This window comes from Onychomys torridus, chromosome 22, assembly GCF_903995425.1.
Source record: "Onychomys torridus chromosome 22, mOncTor1.1, whole genome shotgun sequence".
In the NCBI taxonomy this organism is placed as follows: Eukaryota; Metazoa; Chordata; class Mammalia; order Rodentia; family Cricetidae; genus Onychomys; species Onychomys torridus.
Genome location: NC_050464.1, coordinates 14,604,239 through 14,629,940, shown reverse-complemented (window position 1 = coordinate 14,629,940; position 25,702 = coordinate 14,604,239). Strand labels below are relative to the sequence as shown.

General features: G+C 37.1%; 1 protein-coding gene across 1 annotated transcript in view; it reads right to left on the bottom strand.

Annotated features, from left to right (window-relative positions):
• The window catches only part of LOC118572629 (vomeronasal type-2 receptor 116-like), a 30,095-nt gene extending 5,519 nt beyond the window's left edge, over positions 1-24,576 (bottom strand). The window contains exons 1-3 of the mRNA XM_036172354.1: positions 24,546-24,576; positions 1,383-1,708; positions 208-1,014 (exon numbers count right to left, since the gene is read on the bottom strand). Of these exons, the coding sequence (XP_036028247.1) occupies positions 208-1,014; positions 1,383-1,708; positions 24,546-24,576 (1,164 nt within the window). The remainder of the gene's footprint in view (positions 1-207; positions 1,015-1,382; positions 1,709-24,545) is intronic.
• Between the last annotated feature and the right edge of the window lie 1,126 nt (positions 24,577-25,702).

The window sequence follows — 25,702 nt, the reverse complement described above, 5'->3', positions numbered from 1 at the left end:
ACACACATTTTAACTCTGTTATTGTCACTCATTCACCATGAACAATGATACATATGTTTGCCCTGATGTGCAGATGATAAATTACATACATTGTCTCAGGTGCATTTTGGCAAAATATGCCACAGTGTACAAGCATTTCCTAAGTGCTTTTATAAAACCTCAATATGTCACAGTGCATTTGATAAAATATACAGGAAGAGAAACTACCTCCCAAGGAAAGTTATATATTTCTCCATATCCATGGGGGTTAATTTGTATTTCTTGGAGTGCCATCTCATGAAGACTGTAAGCCACAGCATATACAGAATTATATAAATTGTAACTCTCTTCACTCATGTCCATTTCCCAAATATTTTTAGGCAACATTTCCAAAGAAGCATTGGGTAGACAGTTACCCAAAATTTTACAATCAGGCACAGAAAAAGAACAATTGAAGTATGTGTTCCAGAACTTAGCAAGAAAATAGTCTTCTGGGTACTTGGAAGGGTTGTATGTCTGGATAAACTTCCTAAATTCAGAAACCTCAATATTGTGATGTGCAAAAATGAGACTGCCATGGAATGTATCAAATATGAGAGATGTAGTAAGAGAAGTTTCATCCCATTGTGAATTTAGGACCCAGACTTTCGTGTTTAATAGCTGTGCTGCTATAATTGTAATTGCGCCATGTAAGGATTCATGGTCACCATAAATGATAACCACATTTGCAGGTGATTTCTCAATCTTCTCGTGAGTTGTTATGGAAGGTTCATAGTAGGAGGTAATCGGGATGTCTGGAATCATTTCTACAAAAGCTAAACACACTCTGTGCCTGTCCATCTCTTGTCTCAATTCTGATAGACTGTCAACTCCGGTGTGGTCATCCATAAGAACCAGTCCCACCCAGGTCCAGCTGAAATGAACCATCAGAAGGACAATGCCATGTGAGAGAGATGTGTCCCTGGGTGCTGTCTGATAGAGAGAAGAGAACTGGCTTCTGTCACTCAGGATAGTGTCAAATGGCCCAAAAGTAAGCTGAAGGAAATTTCAGATAGGAAACATGAGTGAAGACATTGACAGAGAACACACTCTTAAAGCTAAGGTGGCACTTGGGATTGGTATAGTCTAACTTATTCTCATGGTGTGATAAACTCCCATCTTGTTTCCTAAGACAATTATAGAGAACTCCTCACAAGACACAGAATTTCCTAAACACCCACTACAGGCTCCAACCTATTCCTCCTCTCTGTCTCAGGCAAAGTATATGGGGCTGCATTACCAAATGCCTGATTTGTTTTCTTTGATTGATGAATGACACAACCTCACTTCCTTATATTTGAAAACATCTGAAATGTCTGCAGTTTAATGCAAGTTTCTTGTTCCCTCACAGCCATGTCCCTCACCTGTGGATACTTGTAGAGATTCAGCAGTCTCCCAATAATTGCAGATGTTGTCCATGATGTTCCTGTAAGTAAAGCAGCAGGCTTCTTTTTACTTCTACATTCATAATTAGGACATATTTTTTCAAATCCTGTGAGGCAAGCCAAAGCTTCCCGAAGAGTAGTCCCTTCATTGCTATACATATTATAGAGATGAAATCCTAGAGATGTGTTGGGTAAAATGTGCATGTTTCTGTTGATCTCCTCAATGGCGAATATGAAGGCCAAATAAAACTGGTAGCTCCTCATCTTGTACCTAAGAGAGGGATTATAATTATTTATGAATGGGACTCATATCATATTGTCTACCAGTATGATCTCCTACCTTCTTTGTTATATATATACACACAATAATTTTTGTTGTCATAGCAATTGTCATAATATAAATGACAGGGTATATAGTAAGTGGTGATTTATTACCTGAAAGCCTCAGATATACCCATAATTTAGAGAAAGGAATGTTGACTTGAACTGATATTACCCTTCCAATATTCTGGTAAGTAGATATACATACAAACACCCCTAAATGTCTGATGCTTTAACCAGCAGATGGCAACTTCCATCCTTTAAGGCTCCTCTAATGTGTACTATAAATCCCCAGGTACTCCATAACAAATTCATGCTGTCTGTATATTGAGGGAGAGACTGCACTACATTACTTGTTCTAATAAAATCAATGATGCTTATGGGTATGGCTGACTGTTTTGCATGAATCAATTCCAAAGCAACATTTGGATCTGATACTTGAAAGGATTTAATTGTCCACCAACTAAGTGCAAATTGTTGACCAACCTTTTATTTCTACCAGTGCTATCTCCTTTTCCTTTCTGAGAACCAAAAAAAAAAAAAAAAAAAAAAGATGAGCAGAATGAATGAGCTTCTTATGGTTTAAAGCCTACTTTCAATCAAACCTTTTGGGATTTTTTTATTCTCATAAATTTGTATTTTCCCTCATCTGCTATCCTGTTTTTTTGTTAAATATATTCACTATGTCCCTACCTCCCCAAAAAAGTGGATTACACTAGAACCTTGAATACCTTGATAGCAGATATTTGGACATTCTGAAAATATCAGACCTCTAAGATGTTTATTTTGTAATTTTTAATGTTTTGTTTTCTTTTGTTTTGCTTTAACATTAATAGGCTTTACCCTATATATTTACTGGCTTCTAAAGAGACATAGTTGAAATTCACAGATACCAACAGACACACTAAAGATTAGTATTGACAATGAGAGACAAGCTTCAGCCAGTAAAGTACTTCTACAGTAGGCTCCACAGGGTCTCACTGCTAATTCTGACTGGTAAATTCAAGCCAATTTTCCTCTAAGATAAAATGTCCCTTTTTCTCATTCTGCTTTGTTCTCTGAGTGTTTGCTTTTGATTTTGCCTAGACTAACATGTTTATTAAAGCTTGCTATGTTAAGTTTCCCTTTTACAATGAAATTGATAAAAATTTAAACTCAACATGCTTTAGTCATAAAATCTTAGTTCATTAAAATTTGTCTTTTTTTATGTATGTAGAGATTCTAATAGGGAATTATCGTTTTCTGCTATATCATATATTTAATAACAAAATATTTATAAGTAAATGCTTCTGTAAACTAAAAGTGAGGACTTTAACCTCATTCATTTTGTTCATAGTAATACTAAAATTACAAATTAATATTAAATTCAAATACTTATTTAATCAATATGACAATGTAGGTAAAATAAATGCAAATGGCTATGTTACTGGACAGTTCTTTGAAACAATTAACCTGAGGTTTTACATAGAAACTTAATGTCTACTTTAAGTCAAAGACAGAGAGTCACACAATTCAGGTCAAAATGATATTTCCTGATTCTTATATCAACTTTATTTCTACAGTATGATTCATATCTCTTAGGGTTATCAATATTATTTATGATCTTATTGTTCCTATACAAGGATATGTTACTCATATTGCAATGTTATCATCTCTTCATATACAAACACATTATATCTGTACTTTTAAATGTGACATATATCTAGAAATTATGAATGCATACACAGTAATAATTATTGTAATGATTATGTGGATATTTTCATCGGGAAACTTGACTAAAAATAAATGAACAAATATGTGTTTGAAGATCCAACACAGTGATTTTTATCCTATTAAGTGAAACACAAAAACTATATTTTTAATTCTGTTAGACCAAAATGAGCACATGAAGACATCTTAAATGTTAATAGACCTTTTAAAAGTCAGAGGACTTGATGATATATTTAAAACATGGGGTGGGGATATCTATGTAATGATAAAATGTCTTAATACATAGTGAGTAGAGAATTTTCAGTGTGACTATATATGAATCACCCACATTCTCAACAAAAAGACCGTCCTCATTTTCTGTAAATAAGCATTATAAATTCATGGGTTCTGTGTGGTGAACTTTGATGAGAATGAAACTTGGAGTCAGTGAGAATTTAAAGAGAAGGGGTAGACATTGCTTGAGACCTCCCCATTGAAAGAATATTCTCACAATACATAGCAAATTTATTTGTTAAATCTCCTATATCTCATGGGGTTTTCACTTGGAAATGAATCACAGCAAAAGGAAATAAGATTTATGTTAATTTGGCATAAATTTGGGGTGGGGTTGTGATGGCTTTTCTTGTTTATCAACTGTACTAAATATAGTCACAATCATAGGTGTCAGGAAGCATCCTTTTAATCCAGATATTGTAGATATTTCATAATCAAGATCTTGAGGCAGAAAGACATAACTTTAATGCACATCTAATATGAATGGACGCCTGTACAAGGAAAAAGTAGAAGGAATCTTTTGCTATTTGTCTACTTGCTATAACCCCATTAACATGTCCATTCTTTTACTTGAATTATAACCTACTTCTATTGGATTCTAGAATACATATCAAGATATTTTGCTTTGATATACTTAACTATGGATTTATATTGATCCCCTACTTCAGGTAGTCACAGAAGTATATGTATATATGTAAACATGAGAAAAGTAACAGGTAAATAATTCATTGAACAATTATTTGCAAATAGTAACTACAAGGCAATCCTGTGAAAATAAACTTTAATACATAGAATAATAATGTTACAGTTAATACACGTTAATAGAAAAATACAATCATATTTATAGAATTTAAATGCTGTTTTCTGGAACTTAAAGTATGTATGGTACATCATATAATACACAAATTCAACACATATACACACAAACAAACAAACCCATGCATTTGAAGAGCTAGAAAAGAAAATAGAATTTTCATATCATAAAAAAAAACAAAGATAGACCTGCACAAAAAGTAGATTCAACTATGAAAATAATGAATAAAATATTATTTACAGCAGAAAAAACCCATATCATCAGAACACCATATATGGGATAAGTCATTCGATTTTTGTACTTTAGATGGTAGACTAATGTCAAAAGCATTCAATAATCTGAACAAGTTGTAGATCAAGGCAATAAAACATCAATTCATCAAATGGGGTAATGACATGTACAGATCTTGCACAAAAGAAAAGCACATAAAACCAGCAGCTACTTTAAAAAGTTTTCAACATCACTGATCATCAGATAAATGCAAATGTAAAAAATAAATTAAGGGATAATTGCTTTTAGTATTTGGAGAAAAGTGACAATGTTTCAAGATAAAAGATACATCATTAGAAATATATGAATAATAGAAATTACAGGTATGGAATACTGAATGATTCCTGAGTCACATAATTTCCATTGCAATCTAAAGGAGATAGAACTTGTTAGAAATTCAGTTAAAGGTAGAATATACAATATTGGAAAAATTAATGTGTGTTTAAATCATTGATATTTCAGGGAAAATCAAATCACATGGAGATCATATTTTAATGAATGTAAATGGGAGGGTAATTGATAAACATATGTTTGTACTTAGTGCATGGATATACATGAGAGAAATAAGTAATCAAGAAATGGGTGAAATGATTTTAATTAAACTTGAAATGTATAATTTTCACAAACAGTAAATATAAAAAATATTTGAAATGAATATAACATTGTGATAATTTTTAGAATAAGCACGAATCAAATGTTATACCCTTTAACATGAAACATGTTTAGTGGGAACAAGGACCTAAGTGCAAACTTTATGAACTCCAAATTATCAAGGAATATATTCTCCAGAAACTGAAATTTTTTCTGTAAGGAAAAGGACAATGTCAAAAAGACAAAATGGCTGTATACAGAATGGAAAAATATATCCAAAAACTTCATATCTGATAGAGGGCTGATATACAAATTATATTTTAAAAACTCAGAAAAATAAATATTGGATTGCCTGGGGTCACACCCAGAGAGGACCACACCTGGGACACAGCATGGGGCAACAGCCACTCCAGGGAAGACCTGCCCAACTGGGACCCAGGTTCTGGCCATTAGGGCAGGAACCTCCATCCCCACCAGGAAGGTTCCACATCTCCAGGACCCTCTGGTGAACCATACAACTTCCATGCCCAGGCCCCACACCCATCTGCTTTATACCCCAGCCACCTGCTGAAATGTAGAAACCAGCCCCCAGCTTCCATCCTGCCCCAGAACTCCCATCACGAACAGATGTGAGTGCCTGGGGTTGTAGTCAGAGAGGCAACCACCTCTGGTCCCAACCCTGTGCACCAGCCATCCAGGGAGGACCTGACCAATTTGGTCCCAGTTTCCAGCCATTTGGCGGTCCCTTCAGGAAGGTTCCCCTTTTCCAAGACTGCAGGCAGACATTGCAGTCTCCACACCCTGCCCCCTCACTCATTTTCCCAAGACCCCAGACATTTCCTGAGACTCAGAGACAAACCCCCAGCTCCCATCCGCCCTGGAACTTCTGTCTGGATCAGAAAGCCCACAGCTATCATCCTCCCACAACATTCATCTGGACCAGAGCTTCCATCCTGTCCCGGACTCCCATCTGGACAAGAGGAGCTCCCATCTGGACAAGAAAAGGAAACCCCAGGGACTTCCTGAGACTCAGAGTCCAGCCCCCAGCTCCTCTCCGGCCAGCACTCTCATCTGGACCAGAGCTCCCATTGAGGCCTGAGCTTCCATCTGGACCAGAAAGAGGCTCCCTATATCTGTCAGCTCTGTCTGGAGCAAGTACACTGATAAGACCAAAAACAAACAAACAAGGAGATGGGCAGACATGAAGGCAGAAGTACATGCAACAAAACAAAGAGCAATACAGCATCACCAGAAATTAGCCCTTCTCCAACAGCCAGATCTGAACATCATGGAATGGAAGAAGAAGAAGAAAACAACCTTATAAGTAACAACATGAACAGGCTAGAGCCTTATATAGAAGAAAATCAAAAATAAAGTGGGGGAACAACTAAGTGTACAGAATAAAGAAAGAATATTAAGGGCAGCAAAGGAAAAAGGCCAAGTGAATTATATAGGCAAACCCACCAGAATAACACCCGATTTCTCAATGGAGACTTTGAATGCCAGAAGGACCTGTACAGATATAATGCAGACACTAAGAGACCATGGATGCTAGCCTAGACTAATATACCCAGCAAAACTTTCAATCATCACAGATGGAGTGAACAAGACCTTCTAAGACAAAACAAGATTTAAACAATACTTATCCACAAACCCAGTCCTACAGAAAGCACTAGAAGGAAAATTCCAAACTAAGGAAGTCAGATACACCCATGAAAACACAGACAATAGATAACACCATAGCAGTAAACCCCATAGAAGAGAAGTACACACACACTACCACCAAAAAATAAAAATAACAACAGGAATGAACAATCACTGGTCATTAATATCCCTTAATATCAATGGACTTAATTCACCTATAAAAAGACTCAGACTAACAGAATGGATACGAAAACTGACCCATCTTTCTGCTGCATACAAGAAACATACCTCAAATTCAAAGACAGACACTTTCTGAGAATAAGGGGCTGGGAAAAAACATTCCAATCAACTGGTCTTAAGAAGCAAGCTGGTTTAGCCATCCTAATATCCAGCAAAAGAATCATCAAAATAAAATCAATCAAAAGAGATGATAAAGGTCATTACATACTCATCACAGGAAAGATCTACCAAGATGACATCTCAATAATGAACATTTATGCCCCAAACACAAGAGCAATCACATATGTAAAAGAAACATTACTAAAGCTTAAATCACATATAAAACCCCACACATTATTAGTGGGAGACTTCAACACCCCACTTTCACCTCTGGAGATTGGCCTAATTGAAACTTAATAGAGAAATAATGGTCTTAAATGATGTTATGGCTCAAATGGAATTAATTGATATCTACAGAACATTCCACCTGAACAAAAAAGAATATACCTTCTTCTCAGTACCCCAGATACTTGGCCACAAAGCAAATCTCAATAGATACAAAGCAATTGGAATAGCCTCCTGTGTTCTATCGGACCACCATGGTTTAAAGTTAGATTTCAAGAACAAAAGAAAAAACAAAACAAAACAAAACTACACAAATCCTACAATCTCATGGAAACTGAATAATGCTCAACTGAATCAACAATAGGTTAAGTTAGAAATAAAGAAAGAAATTAAAAATTTCCTAGTGATAAATGAAAATTAATACACCACATACCCAAACTTATGGGACACTATGAAAGCAGTCCTAAGAGGGAAATTCATAGCATTAAACGCCCACATAAAGAAGCTGGAGAAATATCACACTAATGACTTGACAGCACACCTGAAATCCTTTGAACAGGAAGAAGCAAAGTTTCCCAGGAGGAAAAGATGCCAGGAAATTAGCAAATTGAGAAGTGAAATCAATAAAATAGAAATAAAGAGAACAATACAAAGGATTAATGAAACAAAGTGTTGGTTCTTTGAGAAGATCAACAATATAGACAAGCCCATATCTAAACTAACCAAAAGATAGAGAGAGCATCCAAATTCACAAAATCAGAAACTAAGAGGGGGACAAAACAACAGACAATGAGGAAATCCAGAGAATCATCAGGTCATACTTCCAAAAACATCTACTCCACGTAACTGGAAAATCTAAAAGAAATGGATAATTTTCTGGCTAGGTACCACGTACCTAAGTTAAATCAAGAGCAGAAAAAACATTTAAAGATATCCAGAGCTATAAGACAACATACGGAGATTAAGGGAATACAAATTGGAAAGGAACAAGTCAAGCTTTCTCTATTTGCAGATGACATGATAGTATACACGAGTGACCCCAAAAATTCAACCAAGGAACTGACACAGCTATTAAAAACCTTCAGCAACATAGCAGGACACAAGATCAACTAAAAAAATCAGTAGCTCTCATATATTCAATAGACAAATAGGCTGAGAAGGAAATAAGAGATACATCACTATTTAAAATAGACACAAATGATATAAAATACCTTTGGGTTACTCTAACTAAGCATATGAAGGACCTATATGATGAGAACTTTAAGTCTCTAAAAAAAGAAATTGAAGAAGATGTCAGAAAATGGAAAGATCTCCCGTGTTCTGGATAGGCAGGTTTAACATAGTAAATATGGCAATCTTACCAAAAGCAATCTACAGATTCAATGCAATCTCCATCAAATTACCAACACAATTCCTCACAGATCTGGAAAGAATAATATTCAACTTCATATGGAAAAACAAAAAACCCAGGACATCTATAAGAATCCTATACAATAAAACAACCTCTGGAGGCATCAAAAAACCCTACCTCAAGTTCTACTATAGAGCTACCATAATAAAAACAGCTTGGTACTGGCATAAAAACTGACATGTGGACCAATGGAATAGTATTGAAGAACCTGACATTTACCTGTACACTTATGAATATATAAATTTTGACAAAGAAGCCAAAAATGTACAATGAAAAAAAGAAAGCTTCTTCAACAAATGGTACTGGCATAACTGGATGTCAATGTGTAGAGTGCTGCAAATAGATCTATGTCTGTCACTGTGCACAAAACTTAAATCCATGTGGATCAAAGATCTCAACATAAATCCAGTTACTCTGAACCTGATAGAAGAGAAAGTGGGAAGTACTCTTGAATGCATTGGCACTGGAGATCACTTTGTAAATATAACACCAATAGCACAGACACTGAGAAAAACAATCAATCAATGGGACCTGATGAAACTGAGAAGCTTTTGTAGACCTAAGAACATGGTCAACAAGACAAAGCGAAAGCTTAAAGAACGGGAAAAGGTCTTCACCAATCCCGCATCTGACAGAGGGCTGATATCCAGAACATACAAAGAACTCAAGAAGATAAACATAAAAATGCCAAACAGTCCAATTAAGAAATGGGCTATAGAACTAAACAGAGAATTCTCAACAGAGGAAGTTCAAATGGCTGAAAGACAGTTTTGGAATTGCTGAACATCCCTAATTATCTTGGAAATGTAAATAAAAATGACTCTAAGATACCACCTTATACCTGTCAGAATGCCTAAGATCAAAAACACAGAAGACAGCTTATGCTGGAGAGGATGTGGAGCAAGGGGAACTCTCCCCCACTGCTGGTGGGAAAGAAAGCTTGTATAGCCACTTTGGAAATCAATATGGCACTTCCTTAAAAAAATTGAGAATCCATCTCCCCCAAGACCCAGCTGTAGCACTCTTGGGCATAAACCCAAGGAATGCTCAATCACACCACAAGGGCATTTGCTCAGCTATGTTCATATCAGCATTTTTTGTAATAGCCAGAACCTGGAAACAAACTAGATGCCCTTCAACTGAAGAATGGATAAAGAAAATATGATAACATATACACAATGGAGTACTACTCAGCAGAGAAAAACAATGACATCATGAAGTTTGCATGCAAATGGATGGATCTAGAAAAAATCATCCTGCATAATGTAACCCAGACTCAGAAGGACAAACTTGGTATGTACTCACTCACAGGAGGATTCTAGATGTAAAATAAAGATGACTAGACTGCTATACAACTCCATAGAGCCTACCTAGAAAACTGCACACTAGGAAAGACACAGGGAATACCCAATGACAGAGAAATGGATGAGATCTATATGAACAACCTGGATGACAGAGGAAGTAATGAAGGGTAAGGTTTAAGGGAAAGAAAGCTAAGGGGAGCAGGAGATCACAGCTGGATCAAGAACAGAAAGGTAAAATAAGGAATAACAGAACATGATAAATGAAGACAGTATGAGAACAGGAATAGGCAGAGTGCTGGAGAGGTCCCTAGAAATTCACAATGATATATCCTCTGTAGACTGCTGGCAATGATCAAGAGAAAGCCTGATCTGACCTAGTCTGGTGATCAGATGGCCAACCAACCTAACAGTCATGCTGGAACTCTCATCTAGTGACTGATGGAAATGGATGCAAAGATCCTCAGCCAGGCCCCAGGTGGAGCACTAGGTGTCCAATTGTGGAGAAAGAGGAGGGACTGCAAGAGCGTGAATTGTTGAGACGAAGATTGCAAAAAGCACAGGGACAAATAGCCAAACGAATGGAAGCACATGAATTATGAACCAAAGGCTGTGGATTCCCCCAGCTGGATCAGGCCCACTGGATAAGTGAGACAATTGAATAGCTTGAAGTGTTTGGGAGGCATCTAGCCTGTGGGACCAGGATCTGTCCTTAGTTCATCAGCTGGCTCTTTGTAACCTTGGGCTTACACAGGGACACTTTGCTCAGCCTGGAAGGAGGGTACTGGACCTGTCTGTACTGAATCTACCTGGTATAAATGAATCCCCTGGGGAGACTTGGCACTGGAGGAGATGGGAATGGAGGGGAGGGACTGGGGGGAAGGAGGGAAGCAGATGGGGGAATGTGTGGGTGGGTTCAGGATGGGGGAGGATAGGGGAACCCATTGTTTATGTGTAAAGTTAAAAAACAAATATAATAATAATAATAATAATAATAATAATAATAATAATAGAAATGTACAACCTTTTTAGTCATTACAGAAATGCATATCAAAATCACTATAATTCTATCTTAAACATTTCAGAATGGCTAAAAAATAATAAAAAAAAAAGCAACTGGCACCTCAAGCTGGTAGGGTTATGGAGCAAGGGGAATTGCTCATTGGTTGCTGCAGTGCAAACTTGTACAACCATTTTGAAAATCATTATGGTGGTTTCTCAAAATTTGGCAATAGATCTATCCCAAGACTCAGCTATAACACTCCTGGAAATACAACCTATGACAAGAGCACTTGGTACACTATGTTCACAGATGTTTAATTCATAGTAGCTATGAACTGGAAACAACTTAGATGTCCTTAAAATGAACAACATATTAAGAAAATAAGGTCCATTAATACAATGGAGTATTATTTGGCTGTTAAAATCAGAAACATCATGAAATTTGCTGACAGATAAATGGAACTAGAAAAGATCATCCTGAGTGTGGTAACCTGGATCTAAGAAAACAATCATGGTTTGTGTTCACTTATAAGTGTATATCAGTCATAAAGGGTAACCATGCTACAAGCCATATAGACACAGAGAAGCTATGTAACAAGAATGTTCGAGGCAGAGGGTGAAAAACGTGTTTTGTTTTATGTTCTGAACACAACAAATACACTCATAAATGTATTGTTAAAATGGCATTTGACTTGTCATGTCAATTGTACACTGAAGTAAATGAGAAAACAAAATGATGTCACACATGAGGAGAGAGATGGTCTGTTTGTAATCACTTAGAGGGGATATTATTGTCCATTCAGAAAATAACTTTAAAATGTACTTTATTACGATCTAGGCATCCTGCTCATATTCATAACCAGAATTAATCTGAAAGGATATATATTTTCTTGAAATACATATATAAATGTATATATAATTGGAAATATATACATAAGTGTACGTCTATATATATACTGTTAGGTATCACTATGCATGGATATATATTTACATATATCCCATTTTTTATCATTTTTAAAATCAGAACCCTTACGAAAGTAAAATAAATTTAGAGAATAATTCACAAAAATTACTGTAATGAGTTATAATCCTTGCCGCACATTCTATGTTCTTTTTCTTATGATTATCAGGAAGAACATGCACATATGCATCCTATTAAAATATGAGGAAAATTAAGCAAGAGGGTAAAGCAAAATGATCCTACTTTCTTCATATAGTCACATATACACACTCATGAATGGATATTGGTCACCATATTTGCTTTATCTGTTTCAGAATAGTTGTCAAAATATATTAATATCTATCAATGTTTCTCCTCTGATTATGTCTCCTATGAGATATTCTCTGTGCTGAAGACTTAGCAATTCATCTAGCTTTTAATAAAAACACAATAATATCACAAAGACCTGAAAGTCATTGCCACTCCTAATTGTCTATATTCTGATTCTGACTCTACCTGAACTTTGCTCTGCATTTCCATTTTACAGCATTGTGTTACAAATTAATATCTCATCATCCATTTTAGATCCTATGCATCATACAACCACAGAAAAAATATGCATGGAATAAAATGGATCTTACTTCCTTCACAAAGAATTATCTGTAGGAATTTCTCTTCAGCAGAGTCTAAGAACTTACATTAACTTTTCTGCCGCTGTCCTCTGATCTTTACAAAACTAACTTAGACACTACCCACTGAGTATCAGCATCTATGTGACCTCCAGAATATATCTGTACCAGTTGTAAATAATCATAAACATAGGACTGAAATAGACCAAATTGTACAAATTGACAGAATCTAAAAGCATAGTAATCAAAATTATAAATAAAAATTGTAACTCATTTGGAAAGCATTTGGAAAGAAGAAGCCCGAGTTTAAAATTCTTATATTCTCACTTGCTAGTCAGCAGTAGCTGCCACAGGCAGTCCCTGTCACTCCTCCATCACACAAAGACTCTGTATTCACTGCAAAGAATGCCTTCATTTCTTTGCAAAGGAGAACAACTACCCTTGAAAGTCGCCTAAAACAATGAGTCAAGTTGTAGGATATTTCATCTGCATAGAAAGCAATGATAATGTCCCACCATTGGACAGATAAAGGCACAGCAGAGCAACATACAGAGATTCAGAGTATCAAATGGGTAAAATAACATTCATTAAAATAAACTCTTTTTCTCTGAGAGAAGATAAAAGGGAACATGAAGACACACCTGAACAAGAGTTTTATGAGTACAAGAGAGGTAATGCCAGAATTGGAAAAAAATTATAATCTTGTGAATTCAAACTTACTTGAGGATGATAAAATCTGAATAATGAAAAGACATACATTTTAAAAGTACTTACTGGACCATAATCTGTTTTTGAGGACTAAAATCACTTGGTGTAATGTCAAAGACATAAAAAAGTGGAACCAGGGCAGCAATCAGCACATTTCCATCATGATATAAGTGACGATGTACTTTTGAATGGCATTGAGATGCATCGAAGGAAGACAAAGGAACAAGAGACTGCAGGAGCCAGAGAAGAAAAATCAAAGAGACCATTATAAAATAGAAGTGTCTACCACACTGTAAGCATGGGGTACAGGGACCCCAATGTGTTCAGCAGCTATATATAATGCTCATATTATTGGGAAAACAAAAGTTTGCAATATTGTTGGTGGCTGAAGTCATCACTTTAATCACATGCACTGTTTTGACATGTTCCATCTACACTCCATGGAGAATTTGCAAACCTTTCTTCTCTGAGACTTTCCATCTGAGACCTGGAGTTCAAGATAAAAACAAGCTTCAAAAGACATCTGGGATCTTCTTTAGCCACAGGCCCCATGATTTCATCTAAAAGGACAGACATCAAGTCCCCAGGGACAAGGCTTCTTGAATAGACTTTCCCAGAGCACTCTACCACAAAAGTTACATGAGAAAGTGACTCAGGATGATGCAAAGACCTTGTAAGGGAGGATGTCAAGGGAGAGGAGATGGTAAACATCCTAATGAAATGTGCCAAACTGACTGGCACTCTGAAAAGCAGTAGTGCATCCTGCTCTTTAAAACTTTTAAAATTGCCAATGTCCTGGAGGAATGTAAAAACTTTTTTTCTACAAACCTTGCATGACGACATACCAATGTTTCTTTTATGTCTCCCTATAATCTAAAATGTTTTTTTTTGTCTCAATCCTAGGAAACTGACACGATGAATTCATGAATTCCAAATCAATGATGTGATTAGGTTTTCTGTTTACTTTTTGAACTGTGACCTATGGTGCTATTGTGTGTTCTCTTCATTGTTGAATCATTCAGTTAATATAAAATTGTGATACCTGCCCCATACATTGAGAGAAAGAGATTCAGCAACTATTTCTGCTTTTCTTTGAATGTGGATTATTGAAAACACCCCTACATTTTTTAAATTAATTAATTAAATGAGAGCTTATATACACCACTCAACATGTATAAAATGTTCATTCAGAATACATTAAATAAAGTTTATCTGAAGAACAGAAAGGTGAATAATTGTGAATATAAAGTCTGAAAACATTATCATGCACACATACACTAAACGTCTCACCCATAGCTTCACATGGGTTCCATTCTACCAGTATACAAACTTAAGTGGCAAAGTTGAATGTATCATCTGGTTTCTAACCTGAGCCGTTCCTCACACCTCTGCTATATATCTTCTATGAATTAGCATCCACTTCTGAATACAACAATGTAATTAATGGCTTTCACAGAGGCCTGCAGCTTCTTTATATTAAAAAACATTATAAATGACTCTAGACTAGTGTCTCCCAGAAGGTTCAGTTAAGCCTCTAAGCATTAATACCTAAGATGCCTGATTCAAATTTATTTATTTTATGAGGTGACCAGTGTGTATAAGGCAAGCATTGTTGGACTTGATGTGGATGGAAAGACCAATAGGCTAGAGAGAGAACATGGAGTTGAGGACTGCTGATATTTCATGACGCGACTCATAGAAAAACATAATCACTTTTATTGAGACATTCAAAGTATAAGCATGCCAGTTTGAATTTCTGTATTCCTGAGCTGTGGGAGAATAGATTTCTTACGCTTTACAACACTCATGTTTTGCTTGGTACTGGGCTGGTGCAAATTATGTTCAGCAAACATTCTCCTGGGTAATTTACAACAAGGCATGCCATTCTTCTGTATTACTGATATATGTTTTATTCTAATTTATTAATTTGTTATCTGATACTTGCATTTTCATATTACCACAAGGAATTAATATAAGTTCCGTTGATCTGACAAGGTATAGATTTATATTACAGTTCATATGTCAGTATTACTGAAATCAAAACAACTTGCATTTTCATTACAGATTGAAAATAATGTAGGAATTCTAACAAAATGGACCTTGAGATGAGAAAGAACTTAGAAACCATGATGGAGAACAAGGATCTCTAGTTAGACAGTATCTAAAATATCATTAGTGTTTTTTTAGCTTATAGAATAATGGGTTTGCCTTGACTATTTCCACAGGAGCTAAGATTTTACTGATTCCTCTCCACATCTTATAGCCCTATGTATATTGTCGGAACACCCTCCTTCCCCATTATACATAACTTCTTCCATTTTAAATTTGTCCTGCTTCCACTACTTTCCTTAAAGATGTTAGATTTTCAATGGGGAGACTATTTCTTCTACTACAAGAATTACTTAACATTTGTTTCTTTGAACTTTAAATAACAACTTCTCTTGTACTTTAAAGACAGTATAAGGCTGTGCAAGACTTCAGGGAGGAGGTTTTTAAAATAGTTTTAACTCATGAGACTCTTGAACTATTTCTAAAGTGCATGCTCTTTCAAGCAGCAGGGGCTTAAATTCTGGTATTTTTGAAGTTGTGGACAGCACTGAACAACAACTCAGCAATGTGTTTTTCATGTCAGATATTACAGTTTTTGTTAGGGGGGTCTGTTATTCTTCACAGGAGCATTTCATCAAATGGAAAATTTCCATATGAACTACTCTTTTATATATTTAGACTGACTTATATGAATTATGCATATTTTATGCAGATAGTTACTAATATGATTTCTTTTGAAGGTGGCACAGTACCTAAAAGTCATTTAGCCCTCTTCCTCCCCCTTCTCTGTTGCCCCCCTGCCCATTCCAATTACAGTTCCCTCATTCCAGTTGAGCATATGGATTCACACTAAGTGTGACAGCATGCACAAGGCTAGTAGTACAAACACAGTGGTGAACAAATCCCTGTATCGAGCAGGAGGTAGCCAAGAAACCCTACCACTATCTCAGGTACTACTAGCGTTTGTACCTTGCTCAGAAGGAAGTAATGGGAATTGTCTTAGATTTGATATCCCCAGTACCTCAACTATTTTCCAAGCAACTCAGACATACATGGACAAGACTTATTTATGTAATGTTTGAAAATTAGGGCAGAAAGTTTGGCTGATGAAGATAGGGGTTAGATCTAGAGTCCCTAGATTGAGAGGATAAAAGTTATCAAACCCCACTGAACAAAACTCACAAAGGTAATTAATAAAAATAAATAAGGAATTTCTTGATCTTAGGTCAAACCTGGTGAGTTAAAGATGCAGTTACAGTTTCTGTCAAAGCTCCTGTCATTGGTAAAGAGATTAATATCATTAAACAGAAAACTTGTGCTCTACAAAATGAAAATATTTAGGGTCATGACACAGTAAATCAGCATGTATAGAAGACAAAAAATGAGAAAATGACAATTTCTTTGAAATGTATTTGACTGAAAATTTTAACCATATAGGTAGATCCTTGCCAGAGAGTGATAAATATAGACATTTTCTCAAGGATTATATCAAAGTGATTACTGTAACTTTGACCTATACTCCAGCACAGATTTGAAGATGGAGCCAGTACACATCAGAAGTTTAGATATGGTTTTGTGTTACAGGAAGAAAAAAAAGTTGCAAACATGTGGGATCCAAGGAAGTTTGCAGCAACGGTTCATAATTCACTGACAAGTGGTGTGAGGAATGCCATAGTCGTGTAATGAGGCCCTGAAGTGATATTGCCCCTGGGATGTCTTTTGCTAAGAAAAACCATATGAATGGTGTGGTCCTGATCCAAGACTGGGATAATGTGTGTTACAGAGGCTCTTTTGAATGTATCACACACATTAGTAGCGACTATATCATCTCAATACTACTTAGGATGTTGGATGCAGATTTGAAATTAAGGGTCTCTGCTCTAGTGGTGTTTTTCCTATCTTTAATTCAATTGTTTTTGGAACATATGTTTTGAAGTTATGTGGAGGTTCTAGGACTTTTAAAAGTTTGGACCCATGTAATTCCAGTGGGTTGTTATTCATAGACATTTGGAGATTCTACTGACCGCAGGCTCTGGCCTTCACTCTCAGCTTCCTTGTCCTCTACTACATGAAGTCTTGACACCTCATGCTTTCACCACCTAGAGGTTATCTGCATATTCTCTGTTTACCCTGAAATAATGACATCTCTGCTAAAAAGGAAACAAGAATAGGTAGCTTCCATTATATTGTTCAATTCAGATATTTTTCATAAAAGTAAGAAGTAACTAATACAGTAACTAATACAAAGTAACAATTTTTTTCTCTTTAATCTACAGAATCTTTCTAAATGTGAACTGATAAATAATTAGCATTCTGTAAGAATATGAAAAGACTTCAGTTCTAGAGATGAATGTAAAAATATTTTCTTAAACTTTAACTTTGGCATCTAAGAATATAAATACTTAGTTATACCTATGTCTCTCACCAAAGTAGTTATACTTGCTGTTACTTGATAAGAAAATTTGTACATACTTTATTTTATTGAGAACTACAAAATTTTTTCCAGAGAGATTATTTTTCTAGATGTGTCTATGATGCTACCAGGTGTTTATTAAATTTAAATTAAGAATATGAGCTTATTTTCAAAACATTTCCTACTACTCCTGGTGCAAGTTTTCCTAATATTAGATGCTTTTTAATTTATTTTCTATTAATTAATTAAAAATATCAGATGTTTTAAGAAGAGAGAACTTCTTCAACAAATCATTGCAGAGTCTTAGACATAATTAGTAATTGAAAGGAAAATTATTTTCTCCCGTGCATTCTCTCTGGAGACAAATTGGGCCTCCTAGCTCCTGCAACTCTTTTCTCTCTGTCTGCTCTCCTCTTCTGCCTCTCCTCACATAGTTCAATGTGGTTATGTCCACTCTGGACTCTCTAGAAGTCTCTGACTCCACCTATGCTCTCCTACATATTTATAAAAAACTTTCTCCTGCACCTTATCTGAGAGCATTCATGTCTCTTCCCTTGATATTATTATGCTGATTATACAGATGACAAGATACAAGGCACCTATCACTTAGGGTTCTATATATTTCTACAAAAGAAGTGTGAGGAAGTACACAAGAAATGAGAGGAATCAAATAGTGTTGTTTCCAAAGATTTACATAATTTTTCTAAATAGTGATATAAAATTGAGTAATAGGTGCTTATAAATATGAAGAATGCACACAAAACACTGTTTCAATTGAAAGAATGTAGAACAATTTATCCAAAATGTGGAATTGTATGGAAATGAGTACACAAAACACTGTTTACACTGGGCAGTGGTGGCACACACCTTTAATCCCAGCACTGGATAGGCAGAGCTAGGCAGATGTTTGTGAGTTTGAGGCCAGCCTGGGCTACCAAGTGAGTTCCAGGAAAGGCACAAAGCTACATAGAGAAACACTGTCTCGTGAAAAACCAAACTAAGTAAATAAATAAATAGATAGATAGATAAATAGATAAATAAATAGATAAATAAATAAAAATAAATAAATAAATAAATAAAACCACTGTTTACAAATCAGTAGTCAGGGGCATGAGCCCAAGTTATACAGAACTGATTACAGCAGGACATTTCACATTTTTCATAGATTTATAGAAGGTTCACCTAATTATCTCTTATTGGAAGTACCTAATTTACTGATAACAGAAGTGGAGTTATACAGTAAAGATTTAATTGTTCCCCATTGTACTATTGATTCCAGCCTATTATGCAAGCACTTGGTACACTATTTCTTTTATGCCAAAATTGCTGACATTTTTTTTAAAGAAGCTCTTTTTTTACAGTAAAATTTTTTTTGAAATGAAAGCAAGATTCCTAAAACATATAGAGGGTATTAAAAACATATATGCCTGCACACACATGGAATCATTAGGTGCATTGAATGCAGTCATGGAATGTTGGAGATGAAAATAATACATTCACATCTCATATCTTTGCTTAAATTCTAATTGACAGGGTATGGTGGTTTGAGTGGAAATGGCCCCCAAAGGAAGTGGTACTCTCAGGAGGTGTGGCCTTGTTGTGGTAGGTGTAGTCTTGTTGGAGGAAGTGGGTCATTGTAGGGGTGAGCTTTGAGGTCTCTTTTCTCAAGCTTCACTCAGTGTCACAATATGTTGGCTTCCTGATGCCTTCTGGTCAAGATATAGCCAGCATCACCTCTCCCTACATCCTGCCATGTTCTCCATCATGATGTTAATGGACTGATTCTCTGAAAATGTAAGGCACCCTCTCAAATAAATATTTTTTTGTTGCAATTTCCATGGTCATGGTATCTCTTCACAGCAATAAAACCCAAATAAGACACAGAAAAATGAATGCTTTTTTTTTATTATTTTTCTTGATTAAGAAATTTTCACTTCTATTTGTCCCTGTGGTTTTCCAATCTTGGTCTCAACAATTCACACTCATACAGTCCCTCCTCTTTCTTGACAATTGGACTCCTGGAGCTCCATCTGAGGATTGACCGAGGATCTCTGCATCTACTCCTATCAGTTATTGGATGAGAGTTCCAGCATGATAGTTAGGGTGTTTGCCATGTGATCACTAGATTAGGTCAGATTAGGCTTTCTCTCGACCATTGCCACTCTCAATCATTGCCATTATTCTACAGTGGATGTACCATTGTGGATTTCTGGGGACCTCTCTAGCACTTTGTTTCTTCTTGTTTTTATGTGGTCTTCATTTATCATGGTCTGTTATTCCTTGTTCTCCCTTTCTGTTCTTGATCCATCTGGGGTCTCCTGCTCCCCTAAGCTCTCTTTCCCTTGAAACTTGCCCTTCATTACTTCCACTGTCATCAAGGTTGTTCATGTAGATCTCATCCATTTCTCTGTCATTAGGTGATCCATGTGTCTTTCTTAGGGTCCTGTTTTCTAGATAGCTTCTCTGTATTTGTATAACAGGCTAGTCATATTTTTTTACATCTACTATCCTACTGTGAGTGAGTACATACCATGTTTGTCTTTCTGAGTCTGGGTTACCTTACTTAGGATGATTTTTTTCTAGATCCATCCATTTTGCCTGCAAACCTTATGATGTCATTGATTTTCTCTGCTGAGTAGTACTCCATTGTGCATATGTACCACATTTTCTTTATCCACTCTTCAGTTGAAGGGCATCTAGGATGTTTCCAGGTTCTGGCTATTACAAACAATGCTGATATGAACATAGCTGAGCAAATGTCCTTGTGGTATGATTGAGCATTCCTTGGGTATATGTCCAAGAGTTCCATAGCTGGGTCTTGGGTGAGATGGATTACCCAGTTTTCTAAGAAAGCACCATATTGATTTCCAAAGTGGCTATAGAAGCTTGCATTCCCATCAGAAGTAGAGGAGAGTTCCCCTTTCTACACATCCTCTCCAGCATAAGCTGTCTTCTGAGCCTAATGGAAACACAGGAATTATGAACCAAAGGCTGAGGGTTCCCCAACTGGATCAGACCCTCTGGATAAGTAAGACAACTGAATAGCTTGAACTGTTTGGGAGTCACCCAGGCTGTGGGACCTGGACCTGTCCTTATTGCATAAGCTGGCTATTTGGAACCTTGGGCTTTGACAGGTACACTTTGCTCAGCCTGGAAGGAGGGGACTGGACCTGCCTGTACTGAATCTACCAGGTTGAGCTGAATTCCCCAGGGGACTCTTGGCCCTGGAGTAGATGGAAATGGAGAGGAGGGTCTGGGGGGAAGGTGGGGGGGGGGGCAGAAGCAGGAGGATAGGGGAACACATGGCTGATATGTAAAATTAAAACACAAATATAATTTTAAAAAGAAAATATAAAATAAAATAAAGAAAGAAATAAAGAAATTTTCATTTCACTCCACATGCTACCACAGATTCCCCATCTTCCATCCTCCCACCCCCAGCCCTCTTTCCTGAGCCACCTAGCATCCCCACATCCCCCAAATCGAGGTCTCCCATGGGGAGTCACCAGAGCCCAGCACACTGAGCCTAGGCAGGACCAAGATGCTTCCCACTTCACCAAGGCTGTGCAATGTGTCACACCACAGGCACTGGATTCCAGGAGCCTGCACATAGACCAGGAACAGATCCTGATCCCCCTGGCTGTGTGCCCTCACAAACAGTTAGCCCTAAATAACATTCTTCCATGTCCTGTGTGCCTAATTTGGTCCCATGGGGGCTCCACAGCTAACAGTCCACAGTTCATGGGCTTCCACTAGTGTGTGTGGTCATATCTTCATATCCTCCCATCACGATCTTGACGTCCATCAACTACACTATCTTCTCTCTCATCAGTTTGACTTCTGGAGCTCAGCCTTGGGAGTGGCAATGGATCTTTATATCAGCCACCATCTTTCACTGGACAAAGGCGCTATGATGAGCGCTAGGTTATTTTCTAATTTGGTTACTACAGTAGATTGTTCCAGGTAGCCTCTGGACCACTACCAGCAGACCAAGGTGGGATCAACCTTGTGGATTCCTGACAGCCTCCACAAACTTATGGGACACTATGAAAGCTGTGCTAAGAGGAAAATTCATAGCTCTAAATGCCCACATGAAGAAGTTGGAGAAATCTCACACTAGAGACTTAACAGCACAACTGAAAGCTCTAGAACAAGAAGCAAACTCACCCAGGAGAAACAGAAGCCAGGAAATAATGAAACTGAGGCCTGAAATCAATAAAATAGAAACAAAGTGAACAGTACAAATAATCAATGAAACAAAGAGTTGGTTCTTTGAGATAAGCAACAAGATAGATAAGCCCTTATCCAAATTAACCAAAAAGCAGAGAGAGAGCATCCAAATTAACAAAATCAGAAATGAAAAAGGGGACATAAAAACAGACAATGAGGTAATCCAGAGAATTATCAGGTCATACTTCAAAAACCTGTACTCCACAAAATTGGAAAATCTGAAAGAAATGGATGATTTTCTGCACAGGTACTACATACCAAAGTTAAATCAAGATCAGATAAACTATTAAATAGAACCATAACCCCTAAGGAAATAGAAATGGTCATTAAATGTCTCCCAACCAAAAATAAAAAATAAAAGTAAAAACAACAACAACAACAACAACAACAAAAACCACACAGGACAGGATGATTTGAGTGCAGAAAGAAGAGCTAATACCAATACTCTTCAAATTGATCCACAACATAGAAACAAAAGGAACATTACCAAATTTACCAAATTCTTTTTATGAGGCTACAATTACCCTGATACCCAAATCACACAAAGATGCAACAAAGAAAGAGAATTATAGACCAATCTCCCTCATTAACATTAATGAAAAATTACTCAATAGAATATTGCCTAACTGAATCCAGGAACACATCAATACAATTATCCACCATAAACAAGTGGGCTTCATCCCAGGGACGCAGGAATGGTTTAACATATGACAATCATTCAATGTAAAACATCATATAAACAAACTGAAAGAAAAAAATGTGATTATCTCATTGGATGCTGAAAAAGCCTTTGAGAAAATCCAACATCCCTTCATGCTAAAGGTTCTAGAGAGATCAGGAATGCAAGAAACATACCTAATCATAATAAAGTCAATTTAGAGCAAGCCAACAGCCAACATCAAATTAAATGGAGAGAAACTCAAAATGATTCCACTAAAATCAGGAACAAGACAAGGCTGTCCACTCTCCCCATATTCAACATGGTACTTGAAATCCTAGCTAGAGCAAAAAGACAACAAAAGGAGATCAAGGGGGTACAAATTGGAAAGGAACAAGTCAAACTTTCATTATTTGCAGATGACAAGACAGTATACAAAAGTGACCCCCCAAAAATCTATCAGGGAACTCCTACAGCTGATGTACTCCTACAGTAAGGTGTCAAGATACAAGATTAACTCAAAAAAAAAAAATAAGTAGGCAAAGACATCAAGAGAAGGTGGCTACTTCTACACTGGGAGGAGGGTATGTCACAAGATATTGCATCAGTAGGTCATTCATGAGATTACAATCTCATTTTCTATAAAAAATAAATTTATGGACTTAGAAAATAAGTAGGCTTCCTATATACAAATGAAAAGGGGGCTGTGAAAGAAATCAGAGAAACATCACCCTTTCCAAAAGCTACAAATAATATAAAATACCTTGGGGTAATTGTAACTAAGCAAGTGAAAGACCTGTATGATAAAAACTTTAAGTCTCTGAAGAAAGAAATTGAAGAAGATATCAGAAAATAGAAAGATTTCCCATGCTCATAGATAGGTTTAATCAACATAGTAAACATGGCAATCTTACCAAAAACAATACACAGATTCAATGCAATCCCCATTGAAATCCCTACAAAATACCTCACAGAGTTGGAAAGGACACTACTTAACTTTATATGGAAAAAACAAAAAACCTAGGGTAGCTAATATAATCCTGTATAATAAAGCAACCTCTGGAGGCATCATGATCCCTGACATCAAACTTTACTATGGAAGTATAGTGTCGTTCCCCCCTCGACCAGCAAGGATGACGCAACACCAGAGCTCTTCTTTAAGCAGTTTATTCAGGACCTTGTTACAAGTGATGTCTCTCTCTGGGCAAGCGGCTCCCAGCCCTTACGTAGGCATGGGCTGCCAACCCTGAGCAGCCACGTGGGCGCTGTCCATTGGTCCATGCAAACGCAAGCAACACTGGATTCCAGCCACAGCCAAATAAGGATTTGTTTACCACTTCGAGCACTCGCCTTCGGGAGGGAGGAGGGCAGAAGCCAGCACCATCTTTAAGGTATGGCTGCAGGCAGCTCTCTACAGTTCCCCCTTTTTGTTTTGCAAAGCTACAGGAAAGAGTAGAGGTCTGACCTCTGTCAAAACTGGACATGTACTAGTGTCTGTCTAGGCGTCATCCACCCAGAGGACACCTGACCCGTCTGATGCCCTTTTTACAGAGGTGGGAGTTGGGGCATCAACCCACATGCTGTCAGACCTGCTCTTCTCAAAATCGTATTTACCAATCTTGAGTGCAGTGCACAAGCCTCGCATCCTGTGCTTAATACTCTTTAAGGTTCAACAACCAGGCTTGTGGAGACTGCCCTGCCTCAATGGCTGTAAAGGCTTGGATGATCATGGCTGCATTGCGACGCTGTGAAAACCTTATGCAACAGATACACGACAGGCATACCAAGGAGATGAGCACCAATAAACCTGCTAGGGTTCCTAGTCCCGCCCACTCCTTCAGATGATTCACAGCTACAGAAATCCAGGATGAAAGTCCCTCTGCATGTCCAGGATCCACTCGGGTGGAATTAACAGCAAGAATGGCTAAGCGAAGCTCATCCACCATAGCATCAAATTGTCTGCTCCAATTACCTGTAAGGTATCTAGAAAGCTGTTTAGACATATTTGCAGCATATGTAAAATTTTGATAGGCCACACGGGTGATACATAATCCTGGGTATCGCCATTGACACCCCAATTGAGCTACTTGCCACAAAGTATCAACTTGTTCTTGTACTAAATCTATTCTTTGGTTCACTATCATCAGGCCTCCTTTTAACTGGCCATTTATGCCTCTTTGCAGCTCCAGGGCTGTAGCTATATTAGCTGAAAGATTATTCAAGGTTTGTGCAGTCTGCACTGTATGGGTCATTGCTACAGCAGCAGTGGCAGCGCCGGCGGCGGCAAAGGCTATAGCTCCAATAATAGCCACCATAATGCCAAAATCTCTCTTATTTCTAAATATGCTCATGGCTGTGGGTGCCTCTACAGGTAAGGGAATCCACCTAGGTATACGCACCACCATGGCTTGATAAAATAAAGAAGCATTCCAGCATTGTGCATAAAAACATGTCTTATTATCACAATTTTCTAAGCTACCATTACTAACAATAAACATGTAAGGAGTATGTACACAAACGAGAGTAGGCTTATATGATACATTTTGCCATGGAATTACTCCCTCATCCTCACATCCAGCATTGGTAGTGGACAAACCCCTTGTCGGGTTAGCAGGGGAGGTCGTTACACAATAACCCTCTTGACGAGATTTGCAGGAATCCAAGGTTGCAAAAGGTTTTGAAGTAGACCACTTAAATTCACTTACATCTTGTTGTCCTCCCCCTATTAGGACCATGGGCTCCAGATTCACACAACTGCCATTGATCCCATA